The sequence below is a fragment of the Protopterus annectens genome, chromosome 5.part1 (genome assembly GCF_019279795.1).
Source record: "Protopterus annectens isolate FY-2018-M chromosome 5.part1, PAN1.0, whole genome shotgun sequence".
Classification (NCBI taxonomy): Eukaryota; Metazoa; Chordata; order Ceratodontiformes; family Protopteridae; genus Protopterus; species Protopterus annectens.
In genome coordinates, this window is record NC_056736.1 from 575,399,126 (window position 1) to 575,425,618 (window position 26,493).

At 44.0% G+C, this 26,493-nt stretch overlaps 1 protein-coding gene across 2 annotated transcripts in view; it reads right to left on the reverse strand.

The window, feature by feature from the left end:
* ZMYM2 (zinc finger MYM-type containing 2) overlaps positions 1–26,493 on the reverse strand; it is a 2,217,537-nt gene that overhangs the window by 1,163,234 nt on the left and 1,027,810 nt on the right. For both annotated transcript variants that reach the window (XM_044073197.1, XM_044073196.1), the window contains exon 11: positions 2,737–2,902. In XM_044073197.1, the coding sequence (XP_043929132.1) occupies positions 2,737–2,902 (166 nt within the window). The remainder of the gene's footprint in view (positions 1–2,736; positions 2,903–26,493) is intronic.

A 26,493-nucleotide genomic window follows, 5' to 3' on the forward strand; every position in this document is an offset into this window, starting at 1 on the left:
ATAAAGTTGGGCAAAATCAAACAGACGTTTAATAGTGCGCTTCTTAAACCTAGCACAAAACCGACAACCAGTGACGTCGTGGTCAGGGTCTAGGCATGGGATACAATAGGAATGGAAATCCTTATGAGGTATTTGCTTCCCACAAGAAATACAGTCATCAACTTTTACTGACATCGGTATGAGCCAAGAAAAAGTTTCCCCAACGGGGTACTTAGCTTTGTAGAAGACTTCGGTTCTGGATTCGGAAAGAAAATCTCAGGAGACGGCCGACCGGCACTTGCAAACTGCTTTTGCTTCGGGCACCGCGCGGCAAGAAAGATTGAAGAAAATGGTGTCGGCTGCATCTTATATACCCTTGTTGCACTGATGTCAGGGAGGAGGCGACAGCAACCGACGCCGGACCAAAACTTTGGAACTCAGGCCGACTGGGGAACCGCCTGACGGCAGGATAACCCAAGTGTAATAACTGCAGCAGTGTAACATGAACATCCCTCAGAACAGCCCTGTCCCCACTGAAGCCAGTGCTCCTATGGCACTGTCTCCAGGAGTGACCTAACTCCTCAGAAATGTCCTGCCCTCCTAAATCCAGCACTTCTGTGGCAGCATCTCCAGGTGTGAAGTACTCCTGATAACAGCTCTGCCCCCACTGAGGCAGCACTCATGTGACAGCATCTCTGGTCTTTACTGGCAATTCAACCACAGGGATGTGCACCCCAGGCATGCACTCCTACACCCTCTTCCCCCTGAAGACAGGCAAGATGTAAAAGCCACTAAAACCTCTCTTCCACCCCCACACTAGCTCCAGCAGGCACTTGAGCAACCACTTGAAATATGATCACGTGGGTCATAGTCAATGATTTCTCCCTCTACTCTAAAGGAGCTGGCTTCCACCAAGGGACATTAATACTCAGCATACTTTCAGGAAGGCATGACCTTTCCTTCTCCCCCATAAATGAAAGAGACACGCACTCCATTACTCCTGTCCCTCACCAGTTGACTCTGCCAGCACTACTCCTGAGTCTTCGGTGCCAGACATACTCCATCCCACTACACCACAATGCTGACTTTAGATTTGCTAGTCTTGCAGCAGGTATCATATTCCGCTGCCCAATCTTGCAGCAGGTATCATATTCCGCTGCTCCATTTAGACAACTGTGTATATACAGAAGTATTTAACCTCCATTTTTTTATGGGCGGGGTGGGAGGCAGTGTATGAAACAGGACTAGAATAAAAGCACAAATTTTATTCATCTTCCTAAAAGTGGTAGTAACTGCACATTAAGAAAGCTATTACTATGAAAACTGCAGACCTGAAAGTTAACCACAACGAATACGGTAAACTGCACAGTTTTATTCCAATCTAAAGGATCACCCAGAAAGCCCCTCTAAACATTTTTATTGTACTTCAGTTATATACTTGTATATTTCCAACCCTACAGTCTGCAATATATTCGGTGAAATTAAGGCAAAGACTTCAGACAAATTAGTGAACATGTCTCCTGCCTATTCCATAATCATCTTTATGTCGCTAAATTATCCAATGACTATGACTTGCAAGCACACTATTAGTAACCAGTACATTTATTTATTTAATGTTTGTTGACCAGGAAAGTCCAACTGGGCACAAGCCCATTTTCAGAAGCGGCCTGAGGAGGGGAGCCCCAAACAGAATAAAGATAGTTACAAATAAATTATACAATATATAAGCTCATACAGTAGTGGGACATACAAGGATAACAAGGTATAAATACAGACATTCAAGAAAAAACTGAACTACTGAACTACATAAGAGAAGGATGGTGTGAAGTAGTTATAGAAATGCATGCTAGACTAAGAGAGAAGTAAACTTAGAATATGTAGTAGAGAAGTTCCAGTAAGAAAGAAGGATGAGGCATAGAGGAATACACAGGGGATCTAGAGAGAGTGTGTAAGAGGGGCAATTAGATGGAAAAGATGAGATTCCTATCAGGCTGAGTAAAAGTCAACATAAAGGTATAGTGAAGGAAAGCCTATAAAGACGTCAGGAAGAGGGGAAGGAATCAGCCAGGTGTAAGGCAGGAGCAGAGCCAAGAATTAGTCAGTAGCACCCTTTTATTGGTGCAGCCACTTGGTTTACTGCACATGGATTAATGATACTTTCTAGGCAATGGTGTTTTTTAAACAATGGCAATATCCGTTTGTGCTAGGGTGTGGAGAGAATGGGTGTTCCTATCCTGATGGGGTAAGCTGGAATCTTCCAATACCACAATGCCCCGGAGGAGCAGCATTCCAAGGAGAGGCCTAAGGGGTTGGCACTTGGTCACCAAAAAGTGAATGCCTTAGCCCTCACTGCTGATGCAAGGAAGGGTGCACCCACACAACAGGATAGCACAGCAGCATACTTGTCTACCTGGAAAGGGAACGGGTTACAGCTCATAACAGAAAAAACACCTTTACTACCAGTATGCTGGCAAAGGCATAAACCTACCCATGGTTGTCTGTTTGATGGACTCCACCAGTCAGCTCCTACCTCATTGGGAAAAACCCAGGACTGGAGAATGAATGGGCACTAACAGATAGGCAGAGGTTTGATAGTTGGCATGTGTGGCAGAAAAAAACCCCAAAAGATTAAGGAAAAAAATGGCAATATTTCAAAGTCAGGACAAATTAAATAAGCCAAATTAAATCAGACAGTTCATGTGCAATTCCTAGGACATGTTCTAATGATACCTATAATTCAACATAGAATATATATACCATAATACAAATTCTCTGGTCCTTTGTGAGTCGACAAGTTTGGCTCATTCTGTTGACAGTAGAAACGAAGCAAACAATGTTGATCACAAAAATGCTTCATTGATCCACGCCACTGAACAGTCTCTCTAAGATTCCCCTGGGTTTTACAGCAGTCACACCTTGCAGCCTGAAACATATGCAAAAAAGAAAATAAAATTGGACTGTTATCAGTAAGGTGATTTAGTTGATAAGTTACTTTTTTTATAAAGTACTAAAAAACACAAGGGACAACCTTGATGCTGTCAATTTAGTTACAGGTTTCTACATGTGTACAACTCCGACTCTGCATCAGTACTGAAGTCTGTAAGCACTGTTTGCATCCCCACCAAGGATGAAAACTTCAGCCTCTGCAATTTTCATTACTAATGACAATTCTACATATTTAATCTTAATACATTCATTTTCATTGCTTTAGGAAACTAATTTTGAATGCCTACCAGATCAGACTGAGACAGGATTAGGATTCAGCAATAAACAGAAGGAACAAAGCAGCTAAGTTAGAAGAAAGGAATGACGACAGGCAATTACTTTGAGGTACTTGCTGTCATGGCAAATCTTACAGACAGGCACTAGAAATGTGTTCCCTAAAAATGGACAAGTGCCAACCACTCTAAGCACAAGCAAATGTACAGTATTCCAGCAGTCCCTCAACAGTGACCAAATGTACACCAAAGTTAACTCATTGTGCACCAAAAGTACATAAAGGGACAGGGTCGCCACCTTGTCTCCAGTCCTTCTCATTTAAGAGCAAAGTAGAACATCCCACTTACAGAGAATGTGGTAGAAACACTCAGTGTACTGAAATAACCCCTCTAACAAAATCAAATTTGAAGTTTAAGGCCTGGACCAAAGTCCCAAAGCCTGTCCACAAAGTTTCACATTTTCTACCAAAATAAAGGCTCAACCTTGAATAAAAAAAATCAGACACAAGGTTATATAACCAACACCCTCGAGCAGCATTCATTCACTTGTCAGTGTTACTTTATCTTAATCAGAGTTAAAGGGTAGCCAACATTTATCACAGTAGGCAATGAATACAAAGCAGAACAGACAGTGCTCAGGATGCAAGTCATATTCCACAATTCAATAATCCTCTACCAAAAATCACTTTTTTGTTCTAGTTAACATTCATCTCAGTCTTAATAAATCAAAGCTAGGTTTCCTACTCAGATGAAAATATTCATTCATGTACCTAGCATGGTGATGCATTAAAAACAATAAAATCCTCTACAACTTGCTTTTGCCCAAGTGAAATAAAACTTAACTTGTTTATATTCTGAGAACGTAACCTAGACATTTCTAACCTCCTTATAAAAATATTAGTAGCCTTTCAGTTCTTACCATCTGATTTATCTTGTATGAGGACCAGTATACTTCAAATTTTAAGTCTGATCTAAACATGACCAACAATTATATACTCAATCACCTTAGGACTTTTGAGTTTAAACAATCTATATTCATCCAACTGGTTTAAAGCAACTTTGACGAATCTCACCAATATGGAAATCAAGTTTCATTACTATCACCAAATTCTTAAAATTCATTCACCATTTCAACTTCTTTTTAACAGATTCTAAATCTGTCCAATTATATTTCTGAAATTTGTTTATTACGTTTTAATGGTACAGACGGGTCAGGTTATAGTAACTTCATAAATATTGTTCACGACTGTAAACAGTTACTATTCTCATCAATAGTTACTTTGCCAATTTCATAACAAACACTGCGAACAAGTAAACATGTAACTTATACATATCGTCACACACATCTACATACAGATGTTAATATATACCCAATACAGATCCTTGAGGAATACAATTATCCATATTTAGCATTTACTTTGTCAATTACATTCAACATACCACTGCTGGAAACCAACCAAACAGGTGTCAAGATAATTCAAGATGACATAAGCCTGTAATTAGGGCGGCCACGGTGGTGCAGTGGTTAGCACTGTCACCTCGCAGCAAGAGGTTCTCCGGTTCAATCCTCGGCTGGGGTGCCTTCTGTGCAGAGTCTGCATGTCCTCCCTGTGGTCGCGTGGGTTTCCTCCGGGTGCTCCAGTTTCCAGGTGGATTGGACACTCCAAATTGGCCCTAGGTGTGAGTGTGTGTGCCTTCAGTGGAAGGTTGGGTGTCAGGCTGGCAACTCGACACCGTAAAACTCCACTGCCAATCATGAGCGGACAGGTGATCTGCTGTGGCGACCCCCAACCGGGAAAAGCCGAAAAAAGAAAAAGAAGAAAATCCTGTAATTAGTTTTTCTGAGGCAGACTGTTCTTGGCAGGAATGTAGGGCTCTAGCCTCCACCTAAGGAATGAATGAATGAATAAATGAATGGGTAAAAGATTTAACAGTCAAAAAATCACAAAGACAAAAGTAAATACTGGTTGCAGACAGTAGTGGAACCACTGCATTTCAATCTCTTCAATTCTAACACTAAACACTAGCCTTCCTACATATTACATACTTCACATTTTCCTGTAGTTTCATATTTTGGTTTTGCAAGACGTCATACTAAGTAAACTGACTTAACACAATCTTCAAAAGTAGCTTTCAAATAGCAACCTATAGGCTCATTTCTCAGCTATTTTAGATATTCAATGGAAATGAAATCAACCAGTGGGTCCAAAGAGCAGAACAGGTACTATCGACAGATAAATGCACAAAAAAGTCCAAAATTGTGAACTGCCTATTTCAAACAGTTTGTGTCTTTCGGCTTTTCCCAATTAGGGGTCGCCACAGCGGAACTCCGGTCCACTAATGATTGGCAGTTGATTTTTACATACCGGCTTGCCAGGCCTGACGCACAACCTTCAACGAAGGTACGCCCATTCACGCATGTCTCCACGCAGAAGACGCTCTAGCTGAGAATCGAACCGGACAGCGTCTTACTGTGAGGCGACAACGCTACCGCAGGACCACCACCGCGGGTTGCCTATTTCAAACCGGTATTATGAAAAAGTACCGCAACTGCTATGTGCTAGCTGGTCCTTTACATGCTACACAGAATGGCAAACCACACCAATTTAAAGCAGCTGAAGTTGCAAACATGTTGCATCCAGTAATACTGTGCTCTAATCCCACTGCCTCTACTTCTACACACAGATATTCTGAGAGCAGGTCATTTAACTAGACATTGCTCCTGGGTCAACCCAAACAGAATGGAGTGCGCATCTGGGTAACCCCAAAGACAGACAACCTACTTCATTAACAATAAATAGACTTCTAGAAACAGCTCCTTGCAGAAAGAGGTCTGATTTTTGAGGCCATGTCTACCTTTGTAATCTTTAGGCAAACTGCATGCAAAAGAATAAAGTGATGCTTCATTAACTGTTCTCTATACAAGTGATGGCAAAACACATGTGAAGATAATTGCTTTGGAACACCAAGGATGGCAAATGACTAACCATATACAGCCACCGCTCAAATACTCATGTTTTCTGGTCTATGGAAATCCAAGCTGATGATCCTTTACAAAAAGTTTTACTTTTTGTCAACAAATATGTAATTGCAGGTGTAAGCTTATTTTCCAACAGAGCAAATATACCATGCTACTTCCCATGCTACTTGCACTTTTCAGGAAAAAAAAACTAGTCAATGAACTTAAATCTGTTGAGTGCTAACAAAATGTCACCATATGGATGAATCTAGAATGGTATAATGACTAACTCATTTTTTTAAACATCTTTACTGAATAATCACATGTTCATATGCAACTTGCGCCATGTATACATTAATAGGAAAAAAAGTTTCCATTATTGCTGTCAAGCAGTATACCTATATATATATTTTCTTTCAGATAACTTTGATTCACTCCAATATTACATAAACTGCCCAATTCCTGCCTTCCACTTAACTTCACATCGACTACTGAACATTCTGCAAACACTTAACACAAATTCCATTTCTATGAACTGTGCTTCTTCCCTTTTATAAAGGTCCCACCTCTGATTAACCTCCTCTACAATATTCAATACTTCAACAAGTAACAGCTTACAGCATAACTCAGCTCTGGCAGGCAGATTAAGACAGAGGACTGACAAAATCAAAGTTTGCATTTTGTGGATTCTAACTGCAGTGACAGTGACCAGAATTGCACACCCCTCAAGAAATGTACTTCAACTTGCAGGAAAGGGGAATGTCTCATTTTTTAACAGCGTACTAATTGATGCCTCATGGGGTGGGGGGGCTTTAGATAGTGTGAGAAAAAAAAAAAGTTTACTTTCTATTCCATGATAAAGGTAACAATGGCAGAAATGTGAGTATAAATGAAAGGTCCGAAACGGAGACCTGAAGGCACTCAGTTTAAAAAAATAAAACCGTTATAAAGGATTCTGAGTTCTACCATACACCAAGGCGGCAAAACCTAATCACAATGCGTAGCTCTTTCTAGTAAAGTATATTGGCTGTATCCAACACATCAAAAAAACATAATACATTGGCTTAAAAATGAGTTTATTACAGACCTGGGAATCAAGTACCCAAATAAGGGATCTAAAAATGGGATGCAACATTCTGCCCCAAGACATGTACATTTCAAAGGTTATGCAAACCAAGGCTAGCACAGTGATAATGCTCTGAAAAAACATTCAAGCTTTCAATTAATAGCAGAAAGGCATAAAAGAACTCATGACTCCAGAAAATAGAGACTGCAAATAAGCATGCATCTTGAAGGAGGATGCAAACAAACAGATTGGAGGCAATCAGATCTCTGCTCATTATACTCCACATCTACGACACAGGTCTTCAGTCAATGATTTATAGTTTATGATTAAGTGGACTTGGACAGTGTCAGTCAGAACGTCTCTTTCTTCTGTCACGTGGAATACAGGTACATACTGACAGAAACATAATGAAATGGCAAAATCTTTAGGAATTACGTTAATCTTACCTGCTGATGCACAAGTTCTTATGGTATCAAAAAAGAGGTGGCAAACCACATTTGACTGTGGTCTTCATCAACAATCACTATGCAGGAGAGAGATACCCTCCGCCATTCTAACACCCTGTCCTAATTAATTTTAATTTTGAGGTTGCACAACCTACAGTTGAAGAAACGTGTTCTTTTTTTTTTTTAGGGGGGGGGGGGGGACTGCATAACTTATGAGCAAACAAACATTTGATTTTCCACGAAAAAGAAGCACTTTTCATTCCATTACACTCTGACCTTGGAATTTCACTATTTTAGCAGCAGGTGTAAAAGGGCTTCCTTCAGCTGCAAAAATTTTATGCATGGATGGCATTATCTTAAATCACTGAAAATTTCTGTGACAATCACATTCCAGTTTTAAATTCAGTCTACAATGTTTTGATTGTTTTGACTTTAGCTGAATGCGCCAGAACATAATGTAAATTATTACCCAGGAGAAATCTGCATGTTTCTCAAGAGTTAAATTAAATTAAAGAGTTAAATTAAATAAGTAATTGCTATGTAAATTGTTAATCGCTACGTAATCCAATGCAACTACTGTCTGTTTATTTTAACTGTGGAGCTTTTCTCCCTGGGCCTCCGCTGAAAATGGACCTACATCCAGTCGGACACTCCCGGTCAACAAATATAAATAAATAAAATAAATAAATTCTGCCACACAGTCATTAAGACATACATACATGAGCAGCTCTCCCCACACCAATTAATCATACTGCATTGTGAGCAGTTTCAAGAGTCTCCCCTCCGCAAAATCACAGCAGGAGAGAAACAGAAGTGGACATCTGTTACCTGAATTTTTTTCAGCAAAATATGCAGTTAATGTCCAGGTTGACCATCCAGTCATTTTCCAGTAAAATGCTTTGTCCTTTACAGTGCTGTGGGGAAGCCGCTTAATATCTATGACACTAAACTCCACTATGTACAGGGTGCAGTGCATTACAGAACATACACTTATCTACTCACCCCTTCATAAGGGATGCCAGCAACAACCTGCTTATGTGTCCAAAGACAGATGGAATGAGTACTTCCAGTAGCTTCTGAACGAAGAAAACCCACAGAAGCTGTACTGCCCCAGACAAAGCCTACAACCAGAGAAGGGGAGGAGCCATTATATTAGTAGTAGTAGTAGTAGTAGTGGTAAGAACAGCACTAAGGAAAATGTCAGGGAAACCAGCAGGCTCAGATGAGGTCACAGCAGATATGATAAAGATGTTGAGTGAAACAGGGGAGAAATGGCTCCTGAGGGTACTTGTAATAAATAATAGAGAGAGAAAGGCATGTCCCAGATGACTGGAAAATAAGTACACTAGTGCCAGTGTACAAAAACAAAGGGCACATTCACAACTGTGGGCAGTACAGAGGTATCAAACTCCTGGCACAGTGCATGAAAGTTCTGGAGAGGGTGACTGATAAATGTGCAGAGTGGTAGAAAGTAAACAGGGAGATGAGGAGTTTGGATTCAGATCATAATGCAGTAAAACTGACCCAATGTTTGCCAAGCTCAACAGGGTCTTCTTTCCCCACTGATTCTGCCAAGCCCATTCCCTTGGCAGTGGTTTCGCTAGACAGTAGGTAGGGACAGTGGGAATCTCGTTCATCCACTCATGCACATCACTAATTAAATGACGAGGCATTTGGCTACCTTAAGAGTTACTTGAGAAGAAGCTGGAAATGAGAGCGTCCAACTGGATATTCCTATACTTGGAGAAAGCTTATGACAAGTTTCCAAGAAATCTGATTTGGGCAGTCCTGCTGTAGTCTGAAGTCCCAGAAACATTAGAATTAACACAAACTATATACAAGGACCCAATGTACAAACAGTGTTAGGTCTCACAAAGGGGTTCTCTGTGGGACTAGCTGTACATCAGGCTTCAGCTCGGAGCCTACTGCTGTTCATACTGGTGGTGGACTACATTAGCAAAGAAGTCCGAGGAGACAGTTCAAAGAAGATGCTGTATGCAGATGATGTGGCATGATAGGCAGACTCTAAGCAAGAGCTTTACAAAAGAATATGGTAATGGAATGCAAAACTGAAGGCAAATGGGATGAAAGAGTACAGATAAGACAGCTGTAATGGCAACAAATGGGGAAAATCAGAAAAAGCTGAGAACTGAGAAAGAGGGGAAAATAGTTGAACAGATTAACAGTTTCAAGTACCTTGGAGGAATGGTTGAGAAGAAGAGAAGTCTGAATGAAGACGTCAAAGATAGAACCTGAGGGGCTGCAGCCAACTGGCACAGAGTGCCAGGGGCAGTGTATGACAGAAGAATGCCAAAGCTGCTGAAAAGTTAGGTGCACAAAGCAGTTGTGTGACCTGTAATACTGTATGGTACAGAAACCTGGGGAGTGAAGGCAGAGCAGTTAAAGAAGCTAAAGGTGATGGAGATGAACTGAGATGGATAGTAGGGTGTACACTGTGGGACAGATGAAGAAATGAAGACATAAAAGTAGAAGCCAAAGTACCTCACAATTGCAGAAAAGTTCAGAGAACATATTACAGTGGTTTAGGTACACAAAGAAAAGCAGAAAACAATTTGGTAAAGCATTTGGGATAGACAGGAAGAAGGCAAAAGGGATGAGGACATTCAAAACAGACGTGGATGGATTGTGTGAGAGAAGACACGTAACAGTCAGGCATGAGCGTTGAAGAAGGTAGGAGAGTGGCACTGAATAGAGAGATAGCAACAGCTGACACGACACCCCAACCCAATAAAGAAAATTGGGAAGAAAAGGGGTTTGATTATGACGGACTCATTCACACACACACACACACACACACACACACACACACACACACACACACACACACACACACACACACACACACACACACACACACTACATGCACACCCACCAGGAATTTGAAGAATACCAATTCACCTACTACACATCTTTGGGAGGTGGCAGGAAAAGTACAGTTGCGTACACTTACCATAAATGTAGATGTTAAGAGTGTATTCACTGTTGCAGTCACTTGTGAGTTATCCCTGCTGGGTACCCCTCAGGAAGCCCAAATACCAGAGTAAAGGGTATCCCTCCTGCGTCGGCTGTCTGAAGTTGACATGAGGGCTATAAACTGAGGCAGCTGACACCATTACATCAATATTTCTTGCCCAATAGGTAGGAGCCCCCAAGAAAGAGAAAAGGGGGGGGGGGAAGAGACAGGATTGCAAGAGTTTGTTTGTGTCTTTCGGCTTTTCCCGGTTAGGGGTCGCCACAGCGGAACTCCGGTCCGCTAATGACTGGTAGTGGATTTTTACGTACCGGGTTACCAGCCCTGACGCACAACCTTCAGCAAAGGCACGCCCCATTCACGTATGCCTCCACACAGAAGACGCTCTAGCTGAGAATCGAACGGGACAATGTCTTGCTATGAGGCGACAACGCTACCGCAGCAGCACCACCGCAGTACAGGATTGCAACAGTGAATACACAAAACATCTACATTTATGGTAAGTGTAAACTGTACTATGTTAATGTTTCACTGTTGCAGACATCACTTGTGGGAAGATTCCCAAAGCTGAGAAACAGGGTGAAGGGAAGGAACAAAACTCCATGATTGCACTGTTTCAAGGGGATGCCAGCATGCCCTGCAGGACTGCAGATGCAAAGCCTGCCCTGATTTTGGAGAGGGTAGCCAGCTGGTAGTGTTTGGTGAACGTACGGATGATGTCCAGGTAACAGCTTACAAAACATCCTTGGTTGGAACCCCTCTCAGGAAGGCAGTGGAAGTAGACGCTGTCCTAGTGGAATGTGATCCGATGGATTTTGGAGGACTTTTGCCATGAAAGGAATAGCAGAAATGGATGCAATGCGAGATCCATTTAGAAATTGTCTGTTTGGATATGGGGTTTTCCCCTCTGCCCAAAGAGTGAGAGAGACCAGTAGCTGGTCAGATTTTCTGAATGACTAGGTCCTATTCAGGTAATATCTCAATTGTCTGTGCACATTCAGGGTATGCAAAATTCTTTCCCCTTTATTATGGGTGTTGGGAAAGAAGGTAGGGAGATGGTTGAGGGTAACATTCGAGACCACCTTAGGCATAAAGGAGGGGTTGCTCCTAAGAGACACCCTGTCAGCATGGAAAATGATGAAGGGCTCAGTGGCCATAAGGGCCTGAAGCTCATTTGAAACTCTCCTGGCTAAGATGATGGCCAGCAAGAAGGCAGTTTACCAAGAAAGGTACATCAGGTCCACTGAAGCAGCTGGCTCAAAAGGAGGCAAAGTCAATCTTTTCAGGACAAGTTTAGATCCCATGTTGGAACAGGTGGCTTTCTAGGTGGTCTGATGTGGGCCACTCACCTAAAGAAATGCTTTAACAAGGGGTGAGAAAAAAAATGGGCTGATCCGACTGGCTACAGGCAGAGACAGCTGAGGCATGCAGCTTGATGGAAGAGTATGACAACCCCTTTTCTAGGAGCTCTGCCAGTTAGTCCAGAACCAATGCCAGACTGGCATGTGAACTGTTAACACCCTTAATCTGGCACCAGATAGTAAATCTTTTCCATTTGGCGGAGTAGGAGTTTCTCATGCTGGGCCTTCTGGCCTCCTTAATACTTAAAACCTGCCTGCTTAAGGCTGTAGTGTCATCCGCCTTGGGGTATAAGCCATGCAGACAGCTAGAGTGTGGGGAGGTTTGGATGGAATACCATCCCTTTCTCCTGAATTAGAAGGTTTACTGTGAGAGGCAGGTGCATGGGAGGCTCTTTGGCCAGACTGAGGAGCAAGGGGTACCAGTGCTGTCTAGGCCAGTCTGGAACAATGAGAACAGCCTTTGGTCCTTCCTCCCTGATCTTGAGAAGTACCCTGGGAATTGGGGGAAGGGAGGGAATGCGTACATAAACAGGTTACCCGCCCCAGTGAAAGTAGAGGGCTGTCCACCCTCCATGCTTCTGGATGGACTCTCTCGAGCAGAACTTGGTTAGCTGTCAGTTCTCTGTGGTTGCGAAAAAGGTCTATGTCTGGGTTCCCCCAATTTTGTCTGATGTTGAGAAAGATCCCCCTGTGCAGCTGCCACTCATGGGGATCCAGGAGGCTTCTGCTTAACTGGTCTGCCAGGGTGTTTTGTTTCCCTGGGATATACTGAGCTATCAGAAGCAGTCCCAGATTTGAGGCTGACTGCCAGATTGCATAACTAAGCAACTCAGGGGGCAGGAGTGAGTGTCTGTCTTCAATTAAGAGCACTCCTGGTCTCAGGTGATACTTGAAAGCTAGGATTGCACTGTGCACTGCCAACATTTCTTTTAGGTTGATATGGAGGCCCTAAACTTCCTGTTCCCAAATGCCCAGAGTGCACATACATCCCCGATGTGCCCTCCAGGCTGTGTCTGAAGCATCTGTGGTGATGGTCTGGCCCTGCGGAAGAGTGATGAAGGGTAGACCCTTGTTCACAGTACACGCCACTGCTCACCATAGGAGCTCCTTCTTTAAGCAAAGAATCAGGGGCAGCTGGTGTTCCACGGTGACGGAGTGTTGGCATCAAAGGTTTCTGAAGTACCACTGTAGTTTCCTCATGTGCAGTCTGGCTAAAGGTACCAACAGGATGCAGGTGGCCATGTATCCCAGCACCTGCAGGAATTTCCTTGCTGTGAGGTGGGTCGTGCAGGCCAGCTGTGAAAAGTAAGAGGGGTGGAAGCTCTGCTTTCCCAGAGGGAGGGAAGCTGTTTGTGTTGTTGTGTCCAGTAGAGCTCCCAGGAAGGTTAACCTTCTTGTGGGGTGAATTTCGGACTTCTCCCGGTTGACTGCGAATTGCAGGGAGGTTAGGAGAGTCGGAATAAAAGTAAGGTCCTGCAGGAGTCTTTCATTGGTATCCGCCTGGATGAGGCAGTCGTCCAGGCATGTATAAATCTGTATGCCCTTCTGTCTGCAAAAGGCAATAAGGGCCAGGCACTTGGTAAAGACTCTGGGAGCAGTAGATAAACCAAAGGGCAGAGCAGAGAAATGAAAGTGTTCTGACCCCGCCCTAAAGAGCAGGAAACTCCTGCAGGACTTCCTTATGGGAATATGGAGGTAGGCATCCTTCAAATCTAGGGTCACTAGTCAAGCATGTGGTATCAGCATTGGCAAAAGCCTGTGTACGGTCAGCACTTTGAATTTTGGGACCAGTAGAGACAGATTCAGAGTGGATAGGTCGAGAATAGGGTGCCAGGTGCCCTCCCTTTCTGGGTAACATGAACAGTCTGGAATAAAACCCTTTTCTGGCCTGTTCCTTTGGTACAGGTTTCACAGCGCTTTGGGCAAAAAGCTTTTGGATCTGGCAGACGGCCTCTGTCTCCGACTTGCTGGTACATCCTGGAAACTGGAATATTTGGGATTTTCCTTGAAAGAGAATCTGTACCCACTGGTGATAATTTTTAGGACCCATAGATCTGAGGTGATGGCCTGCCAATTCTCTACGAAGAGGGTAAAGTCTTCCTCCTAGTCTCTCTGGGTGGATGGCGGGGGGGGGCAGAGGGGAGAGAGTCATTACAAGTCCTTGGAGAAGGGAGGGGGCTTAGAACTCCCTTCCCTAGGCGTTGCAGTGGTCCACTGTCTGGACCTCTGTTGGCTTTGTAAATGGTGCCTGCAAGACCTCTCCCTGCGGCCCTTCCTCTGCACAGGTTTTGTTTGGGTAGGAAAGGACCAATGCTTTGTGGGGAAGTGCCTACTGAACCTGAGAGCCTGTACCTGCAAAAAAAGCCTTCACAGTCTGCACAGACTTGGCCTTGTCCTCTATTTTCTTAATAAGTTTTAGGTCCGAACAGCTGATCCTTGTCCAGAGGGGTGTTTAATAACTTGGACTTTACCTGGTCAGGCAATGGTTGTTCCCTTAACCAGGCATACCTTCTGATCACTGAGCCAGACACTGCAGCCCTGCTAGAAGCTTCCAATGCTTCAAACCCACAATGCAGGGAATGCAAGGCTACCTGGGAGCTAAAAAGTATAAGATCCGTTAGTTCCCTGGTTGTATTGCTGTCTAATAAGGTGGACATTTTTTGTTTTAAGAATTCCAGCACATTTTGTTGGTACTTGAGCATATGAAATTAACAATTCAGAGCTCTAATGGCTAAGGTAGCCAAAGTGTAGACCTTCTTTCCTAGTCTAACTAAGTCTCTGCTCTCTTAATCAGTTGGGACAGGGTATTTTGAGGAGCTAGCCCTAGCCCACTTAGGACCTTGAGTAATGACCTCTGGGTCAGCTGTAGGGTTTTTAAAAAGATACTTGTGGGTGTCTTGCAATCTGTCTGGCTTCCTGGGGACAGAGAGTCCGGGGTGAGTCCAGATTCCAAGATGACGTCGTCCACCACATCCAGGACTGGGGGGGTGGGCAGTGGTTTGTGCTAATGGCAGGTCAAGGAAAGTACAGTTGTGTACACTTCCCATAAATGTAGATGTTAGAGTGTATTCTCTGTTGCAGTCATCACATTTGGGTTATCTGCCTGCAGGTAGCCCTCAGCTGGCCTGAATACCAGTGTCTTGGGATTTCTGCATCGGATGCTGTCGCTTCTTCCATGACGTCAGGTCACCAGGGGTATAAAACATGCAGCAGACGCCATTAGATCAATTTTTCTTGCCCCAGATGTCAGGTGCCCCCAAAACAGAAAGCAATTATATGATATGGAACACCCCCAGCAAAAAGCAAATACACATGATATAATATATATACCAAACAAATAGAATAGGTAAAAGACAAGAGAAGTCAGGGGGCTGGAACGAAGGTAACTAGGACTGCAACAGTGAATACACTACATTTATGGTAAGTGTACACAACTGTACTATGTTCTTCGTGTTTCACTCTTGCAGTCATCACATTAAGGTTGATTCCCAAAGCTAAGGGTGGAGGTAGTTAAAGAGCATTAGGGCTAGCAATCAGGCCCTGTAAGACTGCTGTGGCAAATCCAGCTCTGGATTTAGAAAAAATAGGCAAGTGGTAATGCTTGGTGAAAGTATGTACAGAGCTCCAGGTTGCAGCTTCCAGAATGTCCCTGGTAGGGACTCCTCTGAGAAATACAGTAGAGGAAGATGCAGCCCTGGTGGAATGTGCTCTTATCCCCCTGTGGGGTAGGTTTTCCACGGTGCTTGTAGCAGAAATGGATGCAATGTGCTATCCATTTGGAAATGGTTTGCTTTGAAATGGCCTTCCCCTCTGCCCTGCAGCAAAGCTGACTAGCAGCTGGTCAGATTTTCTGAGAGGCTTAATCCTGTCCAAATAGAATCTAAGCTGTCTGTGCATGTCCAGTGAATGCAGTATCCTTTCCCCTTTATACTCTGGGGATTAGGGAAAAAAGGTAGGCAAATGAATGAACTGGTTCAGAGCCACACTAGACACCACCTTGGGCATAAATGATGGAATAGTCCAAAGGGAAACCCTGTCCGCATGTAAAATAATGAAGGGTTCCACTGCCATAAGGGCCTGCAGTTCAGACACTCCTCTGGCAGAAGTGATGGCTAGAAATAAAGCAGTTTTCCAAGAAAGGAATTTCAACTCTGATGTAGCAGCTGGTTCAAAGGGGGGGAAGAGTAAGTTTTTCCAACACAAAGTTAAGGTTCCAGGCTGGAGTGGGGGCTCTCCTGGGGGGGGGGGGTCTTAAATTTTTGGCCCCTCTAAGGAATTGTTTTAGCAGTGGATGAGAGAAGAGGGGTGGCTCAGTATTATGAGCTGATATGGCTGAGCCATGAATCTTAATTGAAGAGAAAGACAGACCCTTGTGGAGCATTTCTGTTAAATAATCTAGAATATGAGGTAAGCTGGGCACCGTTGTGGCCCATCCCCTGAGAATGGCTCCAGGAACAGTATCTTTTCCACTTTTCTGAAAAGGATTTTCTACTACTAGGCCTCCTTGCCTCAAGAATGACATCCAGCACCTGCTTACTGAGGGTTGCTAGAGGTGAGCTCAGGGAATTAGCCAGGCTGTAAGGTTCAGTGTTTAAAGCTAAGGTTGCAGAATCTAGCATGCCTGCTGAGGCAGCAGGGAAGCAGTCTGAGGCAGATGCCATAGTAGTAGCACTGTCAGACTGTGCAAAAGGGGATATCAGTGCTGGCGTGGCCAGTTCGGTGCAATCAGTATTGTCCATGGCTTGTCCTGTTTGATCTTTAGAAGGACCTTCGAGAGGAGAGGCAGAGGGGGGAAGGCATAATCTGAGAGGACTTCCCAGGTAAATGGCAGAGCAACTACTTTCCAAGCTTGATTGTGGGGGGGGGCTCTGGTGCAGTATTTGTTCAACTGGTAGTTCTGAGGGGAGGCAAACAGGTCTACCTCTGGTGTCCCCCATTTGTTCCTCAAGAGCTTGAATATTTTGGGTTCCAGTTTCCATTCGTGGGGATCCATTTTCTGCATGTCATCTGCCAGTGAATTTAGTTTGCCCGGCAGGAAATGAACTTGTAAGTTCATTTGGTTGCTCAAGGCTGTGTTCCACAGAGCCATGGCTAGTCTTCAGAGTGGGCAGGAATGGGTTGCCCCCTGCTTGTTTATGTACCACATAACTGTGGTGTTGTCTGTCTTTACCAGTAGTTGTCCTGGAAGAATAAGGTTTTTGAAGGCTGTCAGAGCATTCTGTACAGCTAACGTTTCTTTTTGATTGATATGCACGTGCATCTGTATTGGGTTCCATTTGCCCTGAATGCACTGCCTTGCCATGTGAGCCCCCCCCCCCCCATGCATAGTCTGATGAGTCTGTTGTTAGGGTTTGGGTGGCAGGTGGAAGAGTGAAAGGGATTCCCTTGTTGTGGTAGCAGACCTCTGCTCACAAAAGGAACTCTGTCCTTAGGCAAGGAATCATTGTCCCCAGGTCATGAGAATGTTGACACCATAGACTTTTTTAGATATTATTGAAGTTTCCTCATATGCAGTCTTGCATATGGAATTAGCAGAATGCAAGAGGCCATGAACCCCATGGCTTGCAGGATTTTCCTTGCAGATAGCTGGGTTTTTGTGGCCAGTAGGTTGAAGTAGGTAGTCAAATAAACTTGTTTCTCTGTAGTGAGGAATGCCATCTGGGAAGTTGTATTCAAGCTTGCTCCCAGGAAAACAATCTGTTGGCAGGGTAACAGGTGTGATTTCTTCTTGTTGATGGTGTATCCCAGTGAAGTTAGAAGTCTCTCTACAAATGCCAGGTGCTGTAACAGCAAGTCCTGACTCTCTGCCTGAATCATGTAATTGTCCAAATATGGGTAAATCTGAATATTTCTCTGCCTGCAAAATGCAATGGCTGGAGCTAGGCACTTTGTGAATACTCTGGGCACAGTAGATAAGCTAAAGGGAAATGCAGAGAACTGATAGTGCAAGGCGCCTGCCCCAAAGTGCAGGTATTTCCTGCAAGATTCCGATTGGGATGTGCAGATAAGCTTCTTTTAAATCTAGAGTTGCCAGCCAGGCATCCTTGGCTAGCATAGGAAGAAGCTGTTGAAGAGTTGGCATTTTGAAATTTGGAACCATCAGAAAGGTGGTGAGGATAGACAGGTCCAGGAAAGGATGCCAGGAGTTTTCTTTTCTGGAAAATAGGAACAGTCTTGAATAGAAACCTTGTCCCCTTTGTTCTGCTGGGACAGGTTAAATAGCCTTGATGCTGAGGAGAGAGAGCACTTGTTTTTGGGCCTCCAATCACTGGTTTGGGGGAAGGTGTCTGGCCATCCACTTGAGGGTGGGAGAGTGTGGAAGTGGAATATGTATCCTAGGGAAACTATGTTTAAAAGCCATTTGTAATGGGTAATGAATTTTCAGTTTTTTGCATGCAGGGCGAGCTTTCCTCCTAAAGGTGCAAATAGTTGAGCAAGGCTTGGAAGAGTTAAGGATAAGTCATTGTGCAATTTTTTCCATAGGGATGGCTTACTACTACCCTGCTTTGGGAGTGGGAGCCCCCCCACTGCTTAGATCTCTGCATAGTCTGAGACTGAAGTCTTGGTGGTCTGCTGCTCCTGCGCATTTGGACTGAGAAGGCCTGGAAGGGACTGGAAAGGACCAGTTCTTTGAAGGCCAATGCCTACTGAATCTAGGTGGCTGTATTTGTAAGAAATCTAACAGTTTGCATAGATTAAGCTTTTTCCTCCATTCTTTTAAGGACGACTTCTGCTTTGCTGCCAAAAGGCACTCTTGGTTTAAGGGTGCATCCAGTAATTTGGCTTTAACATGATCTGGCAAGTTTTGTTTCTTAGCCAAGCATACCTTTTAAGAACAGACCCAGTGGCAGCAGACCTACAAGATGATTCTAGAGCATCAAAACCACATTGCAAAGTATGTTTACCAACTTGGTCATCAGAATGCATTAACTCTTGAAATTCTGTGTTCAGCACAGTCAGGAATCAACATAATTTTCTGTTTAATTAGTCCCATAATATGTTGCTGATACTTTAACATATGAAACTGGCAATTTAAAGCCCTAATGGCCAGAGTAGCAGCAGTGTATACCTTCTTACCCAATCTGTCTAAAGCCCTAGAGTTCCTGTCAGAAGGGGTAGAATTTGTGGCAGTAGTAGCCTTAATGCTTTTAGATCCTTGGGAAATGGTATCTGGATCCGCAGTAGGATTCTTGAAAAGGATTTTGAGAGAGTCAGGTACTCTTGTAGTACCTGTCAGGTTTCCTGGGAGCTGGGGGCAAAGTGCCTGGGGTAAGGCTGGATTCCAAGAAATCATCATCTACAAGCTCCAGAACAGGAGGGATAGCTAGAGGTCTGTGCTGAGGCAGGTCTAAGAATTCCCCAAGTCTCTTTTTGGACTGAGAATAGTCCTGGCTTTCCCAGCGGAAATGTTCCCCAAGAGTATGCAAGGTTTCACCAAAAGAAAAATCTGCTGGAGGGGAAGCAGACGGAATGGAATCCTCTGCATCAGAATCCTCATAAGTAGATATTGGTAAATCCTGGTAGTCAGAAGTAATAGAGCTATCAGATTCCTGATGAGAAGAATCAGAATGAAAACGAGTTCTAGGTCTCTTAGAGGGGGAAGGCTGGCTTCCCCCATTAAGGTAATAAGGTCTTCAGCGACTCTAATCATTTGTTTTTGAGGCATGTGAGCCTGAGAATGCGCTTTGGTCGTCAGTTTTCTAGGCGTAGTGTGAGCTTTAGGCCTGAGGAATTCGGTATTTTTAGCTTTAAACAAAGTTGTCGGTTTGATATGAAAATCCGTAGGCCTGAATACACCCTCAGAAGCCGGTGCCTGCACAGCGGCTCCAGAGCCATCCAAGGTGGAGCCATTCGCAGATTCCATAGTCGAAGAAGCATCTCACAGCATACCGGACTCTGAATGGGTCTCAGCAGAGGCCTGCGAATCTGTAGAAGAGGGTATCAGGGGCTGCGAAAGTACCTCAGTGAGTACTGGTGGACTGGCGACTAGCTTAACGGAAGCGTCGTCGGCAGTTTTGGACCTATGTGGACTGTCTCTGTCTTTATCCTTACGTTTTTGTGGAAGATCAGTAGTCGGATGGCTTAACAAAGCTATTTCGGAGTACGAAGATCGAGAACAAAAGTATTTAGCTACAAAAATAGCCTGATGAAAAGTAAGGGCATGGAACAAGGCACTAAACCGACAGTGAGGGACTTTGTGGCCTGGGCCTAAACAGGTGATGCAGTAAGAATGAAAATCTCTATGAGGTACTTGCTTTCCACAGGCAAGACAATTATTAATTTTTTCTGACATCGGTTAGAGCACAAAAAAAAAGATCCCCAACGGGGTACTTATCTTTTTGAAGACTTCAGGTCTGAAACTCGAAAACGAAAACTTCAGGAGTTGGCTGACTGGCACTTGAACTACTTCTGCTTCGTGCACCGCATGGCAAGAAAGACTGATGTAATGGCGTCAGCTGCATGTTTTATACGCCTGATGACCTGACGTCATAGAAGAAGCGACAGCATCTGAAGCAGAAATCCCAAGACTGTGGTATTCATGCCGGCTGAGGCTGCCTGCAGGCAGTTAACCCAAATGTGATGACTGCAACAGTGAAACACAAAGCACATCTCTCAGTCTCTTTCTTTGACTCAGGCTAATCCTGTGCCTCCCAGTGAAAATGCTCCCCGAGGGAATTTAATGTTTCCCCAAAAGAGAGGTCCTCAGGTGGGGAGGAAGAAAGGATGGAGTCCTCAGCATCAGAATTCTCAAATGCTGCAAAAGGCTGCTCTTTAGTGTCCAACTCTTCTAGTTCAGACCCTTCTGATTTCCTGGCCAGAAAGAGCCTCAGGGGAAGTGTCCCTGTTCCTTTTGGCTTGGTGGCTTCGGTAGGCTGACTTCATCTTATCAGAGTGATTAAATCCTCTGCCATTCTGAGCAGCTGCTGCGACTGTGTGGCAGGCTGGGTGAAAGGAAGTCAGTGACTGGGGTCTTTTTAGGGGTAGTCCTGGTCTTGGGTCTCGTGGATTCAATGGCCTTATGCAAGGTTAGTTTAACCAGTGGCATGGTTGTCTGTCTCTGTCTGGCTTCAGTCATTAAGCCAGTGCCTGCGAAGCGACTCCGGACTCAACCACAGGACGGAAGGCCAACATACTGGCAAGAGAAGATGGACCTGGTGGCATACTGGACTCCAAACAGGTCTCGGTAGAGGCCTGTGACTGTTCCTTGGCTAGCGCCAGGGGTTGCGAAGGCACTTCATTGAGTTCAGATACTCTAATGGATGGAAGGCTAGCTGAATTCAGATCAGAATTGTCAAAGGGCCCAACACTGAGGCCTATCCTTTTCCTAATCTTTCTTCTTTTTTTTTGGAAATTCAACAGCAGCCTGACCAACAGATGCAATTTCACGGTGAGAAATACTCTTGCTGAAGTGTCTATCTACAATTTCAGCCCTTCTCTTAATAGTCCTAGCATTACACAGAGCACAGAACTGACATCTGGGGATGTCATGGTCTGGGCCTAGACAGGTGTGCACAGGTTATGAAAGTCTCTGCGTGGGATCCGTTTTCCACAATGGAGACAATTAACTTTCACTGACATCGGTTAAATACAAGGAAAGGTTCCCCAACAGGGTACTTGGCTTTAGATGATTACTCCCTCACTCTGGCAACAGCCAACTGATGTACTCAAGAACTGCTTCTGCTTTGGGCTCTGGGCTCCAGGCTCCACGGCAAGAAAGACTGATGTAATGGCTTCTGTTGCCTCAATTTATAGCCCTGATGACCTGACATCAGCTTCAGACATCAAACAGCCAACCCAGGGGGAAACCCTTTACTCTGGTATTCGGGCCAGCCGAGGACTACCCAAGCAGGGATAACCCACAAGTAATGATTGCAACAGTGAAACACGAAGAACATCCACAGTACAAAGAGAAACTCACATGGACACAGGTAGAACACATGCAGACTCTTTACAAAAGACACCCCAGCTGAAAACAAAACCAGAGAACATTTGCTGTGATGTGACAATACTAAATACAAAGCCACAGCACTGGATTAGTCCAAAAGTACAAGTAACATATAGTAGATAGAAAAAGTTAAAATGCCAGGTTTTTGTGATGTGAAAAATGATACCACAATAAATTATTTCAAAACTTTTCCCACCTTTAATGTGACCTAGAACCTGTAAAATTCAATTGAAAAACAAACAAATCTGTTTGTTAGGGGGAAAATATAAAAAATAAAAAAACTACAATAAGCTGGTTAGACTCAAACTAATACTTTGTTGATGCACCTTTTGAGTTAATTACAACATTCATTCACAACTGACATCAATTAAAGAGACTGATTAACCACAAATAAAGTTCAGCTGTCCTAGTAGGATTTTCCAGACGTTTACTCAGTTGCCTGCTACAGCAAAAGCCATGGTTTGCAGAGAGCTTACAAAGCATCAAAGGATCTCGTTGCTGAAAGGTATATGTCAGGAGAAGGGTACAAATAAATTTCCATAACATTGGATATACCATGCAACACAGTGAAGACAGTCATCAAAACGTGGAGTAAATACAGGACAACAGTGACACTGCAAAGAACTAGACTTCCCTCCAAAACTGATGAAAAGACAAAAACTGGTCAAGGAGACTTACACAGCTGTAAAAATTTCTGGCAAGTACTGGTTGTTTACTACATGTGACAACAATCTCATGTATTCTCCATATATCTGGACTATGGGACAGGGTTGCAAAACGGAATCCTTTTCTTACACAGAAAAACATCCAGACCCGGCTAAAGTTTGCAAAACAACACATCAGGTCTCCCAAAAGCATGTGGGAAAATGTATTATGGTCTGATGAGACCAAGGTTGAACATTTTGGCCACAATTCCAAGAGATACATTTGGAGCAAAAACAACACTACGCATCACCAAAAGAACACCATCCCCATGGTGAAGCATGGTGGAGGCAGTATCATGCTCTGGGGTTGCTTTTCTTCAGCTGGAACTGGGGCTTTAGTCAAAGTGAAGTATGAACAGTACCAAATACCAGTAGCTTATGGCCCAAAACCTTCAGGCATCTGCTAGAAAGCTGAACAGACATTTGGGATGTACCTCACAAGACACTTCCAACAGCTGGAAAGACCACAAAAGTACCTAACCAAGAGGATTACTGGCCTCAAACATATGTCCTATGCAGCCCGACTGAAAAAAGTCCGGCTGCACTCATTGGTATATCGTTTACTCAGAGGTGATCTCTGCCTGACTTACAAAGCCATGTCCAACTCAGAATTGATGGACATGCTCCAGCTAAAGAAATCCAAGTCACTGCGAGCCACGCGCTCTAGTGAGCTAAACCTCGCCACAACAATAAATAGAAAGTACAGGTGTGTACACTTACCATAAATGTAGATGTTTGAGCGTATTCATTGTTGCAGTCATCACATTTGGGTTATCTGCTTGCAGCAGACCTCAGTTGGCCTGATTATCAAAGTCTTGGGTCCAGTGCCGGTTGCTGTCTCATCTTTCATGACGTCAGGGGTATAAAGCATGCAGCTGACGCCATTACATCAGTTTTTCTTGCCCCAGATGTCAGGTGCCCCACTAATGGGAAGCAATTAAATATAAATATGCAAGGTTATACCTCCAACAAAAAAGCAAACACACCAAAAAGCTTTTAAGCATAGTAAAGGAAAATAGAGGTATAGCCAAAAGAAGTCAGGGGTTGGAGGGAGGGTAACCAGGACTGCAATAGTGAACACACTCGAACATCTACATTTACGGTAAGTGTACACAACTGTACTATGTTCTTCACGTTTCACTGTTGCAGTCATCACATTTGGGTAGATTCCCAAAGCTAAGGACGGGAGGAGGAATTTAGACAGCATTAGGATCAGCTATAAGGCCTTGCAAGACTGCAGTGGCAAAACCAGCTTTGGATTTAGAGAAAAAAGGCAAATGGTAATGATTGGTGAAAGTATGTACAGAACTCCAGGTAGCAGCTTCTAGGATGAACCTGGTAGAGACACCTCTGAGAAAGGCTGTAGCGGTAGATGCAGCCCTGGTTGAGTGGCCTTATCCCCTGTGGGATAGGTTTTCCATGGTGCTTATAACAAAAATGAATGCAATGGCCTATCCTTTTAGAAATGGTTTGCTTTGAAGTGGCCTTCCCCTCTGCCCCTGCAGCAAATGCCACCAGCAGTTGTTCAGATTTCATTTGAGGTTTAGTCCTGTCCAAGTAAAATCTAAGTTGTCTGTGCACATCTAAGGAGTGCAGTATCCATTCCCCTTTGTTCTGTGTATTAAAAAAGAAGGTTGGCAAATGAATGGACTGATTAAGAGCCACACTGGATACCACCTTTGGCACGAAGGAGAGGTTGGTCCTGAGGGACACCCTGTCCACATGAAAGATGATGAAAGGCTCCACTGCCATAAGGGCCTGTAATTCACATACCCTTCTTGCTGAAGTGATTGCTAAATGGAAGGCTGTTTTCCAAGAAAGGAATTTTAACTCTGCACTTGCACCTGGCACTTGCACCTGGCTCAAAAGGAGGTAGAGTGAGTTTTTCCAATACAAAGTTAAGGTCCCAGGCTGGAGTTGGGGGTCTTAAGTTTTTGGTCCCTCTGAGGAACTGCTTGAGCAGTGGATGTGAGAAGAGGGGTGGGTTCTGTGTTACAATGAGCTGAAATAGCTGAGGCATGAATTTTAATGGAGGAAAAAGAAAGGTCCTTGTAAAGCATCTCAGTTAAGTACTGAAGAGGTAAATTGGACGCTGCTGTGTCCATCCCTTGAGTTTGGTTCCAGGAAGAGAATCTTTTCCATTTTTCAGCATAAGATTTTCTAGTACTAGGCTTCCTTGCCTCCAAAATGACATCCAACACTTGTTTACTGAGGGATGGTAACGGAGAGGTAAAGCAATTAGCCAGGCTGCCAGGTTCAGGGTTTGAAGCTGAGGAAGCAGAATCTGGCCCTCTTGCTGGGACAGCAGGGTAGGGGTCTGAGGCAGGTGCCATGGGGCCAGTAGTGACACACTGCGCAAGAGGGGGTACCAGTGTTGGCGTGGCCAGTCTGGTGCAATCAGTATCGTACTTGGTTCGTCTTTGTTCGATCTTTAGTAGTACTTTGGAGAGGAGAGGCAGAGGAGGAAAGGCATAAACTGATAGATTTTTCCAGTTGAAGGACAGGGCATCCACTTTCCAAGCTTGTTTGCGGGGAGTCCTTGTGCAGAATTTGTCCAATTGGTAGTTCTGGGGAGAGGCAAACAGGTTTATATCTGGGCTCCCCCATTTGTTTACCAACATGTTGAAAGTCTTTGGTTCCAGTTTCCACTCATGTGAGTCCATGAGATTTCTGCTTAGTTCATCTGGCAGTGTATTTAGCTTTCCTGGCAGGAATTGAGTCTGTAGATGCACTTGGTAGCTCAAGGCTGTGTTCCACAGAGCCATGGCTAATCTGCAGTGGGGGTATGAATGGGTCCCCCCATGCTCGTTTATGTACCACATAACAGTGGTGTTGTCTGTCCTTACCATTAATTGTCCTGGAAGAATGTGTTCCTTGAAGGCTGACAAGAGTATTCTGTACAGCTAACATTTCTTTTTGATTGATATGCAGGTGCATTTGACTTGGGTTCCATTTGCCCTGAATAAACTTCCCCTGCCAGGTACGCCCCCCATGCATAATCTTATGCGTCTGTTGTTAGGGTTTGGGCGGCAGGGGGTAGAGTGAAAGGTAGTCCCTTGTTTTGGTGGCAGGCCTCTGCCTACCAAAGGAACTCTAACTGTAGGCAAGGTATGATAGGAATCATTGCTTCTAGATCCTGAGAATGTTGACACCATAGGCTTTTTAGATAATGTTGTAGTTTCCTCAAACGCAGTCTTGCATATGGAATTAGGAGAATGCAGGAGGCCATAAACCCCAAGGCTTGCAGTATTTGCCTTGCAGATAGCAGGGTTTTTGTGGCTATTAGTTTGAAGTCAGTTGTCAAATGAATTTGTTTCTCTGGCATAAGGAAAGCCATCTGGGAAGTTGTGTTCAAGCTTGCTCCCAGGAATATAATTTGTTGACAGGGCACAAGATGTGATTTGTTTCCATTTATGGTGTACCCCAGACAAATTAGCACCTTTTGTACAAACGCCAGATTATTCAAAAGTATGTTCCTGGCTTTCTGCCTGAATTAGACAATCGTCCAGTTATGGGTATATTTGAATATTTCTTTGCCTGCAAAATGCAATGACTGGAGCTAGGCACTTTGTCAATACCCTGGGTGCAGTAGATAAGCAAAGGACAGTGCAGAGAACTGATAGTGCATGTAGTCTGCTTTGAAGCGTAGGTGTCTTCTGAAATATTCCCTTATTGGGGGATGTGCAGGTATGCTTCTTTTAAATCTAGTGTTGCCAACCAGGCATCTTTGCCTAGCATAGGAAGCAACTGGTGAAGAGTCAGCATCTTGAATTTTGGAATCAACAAAAAGGTGTTTAAAGTAGACAGGTCCAGGATAGGACG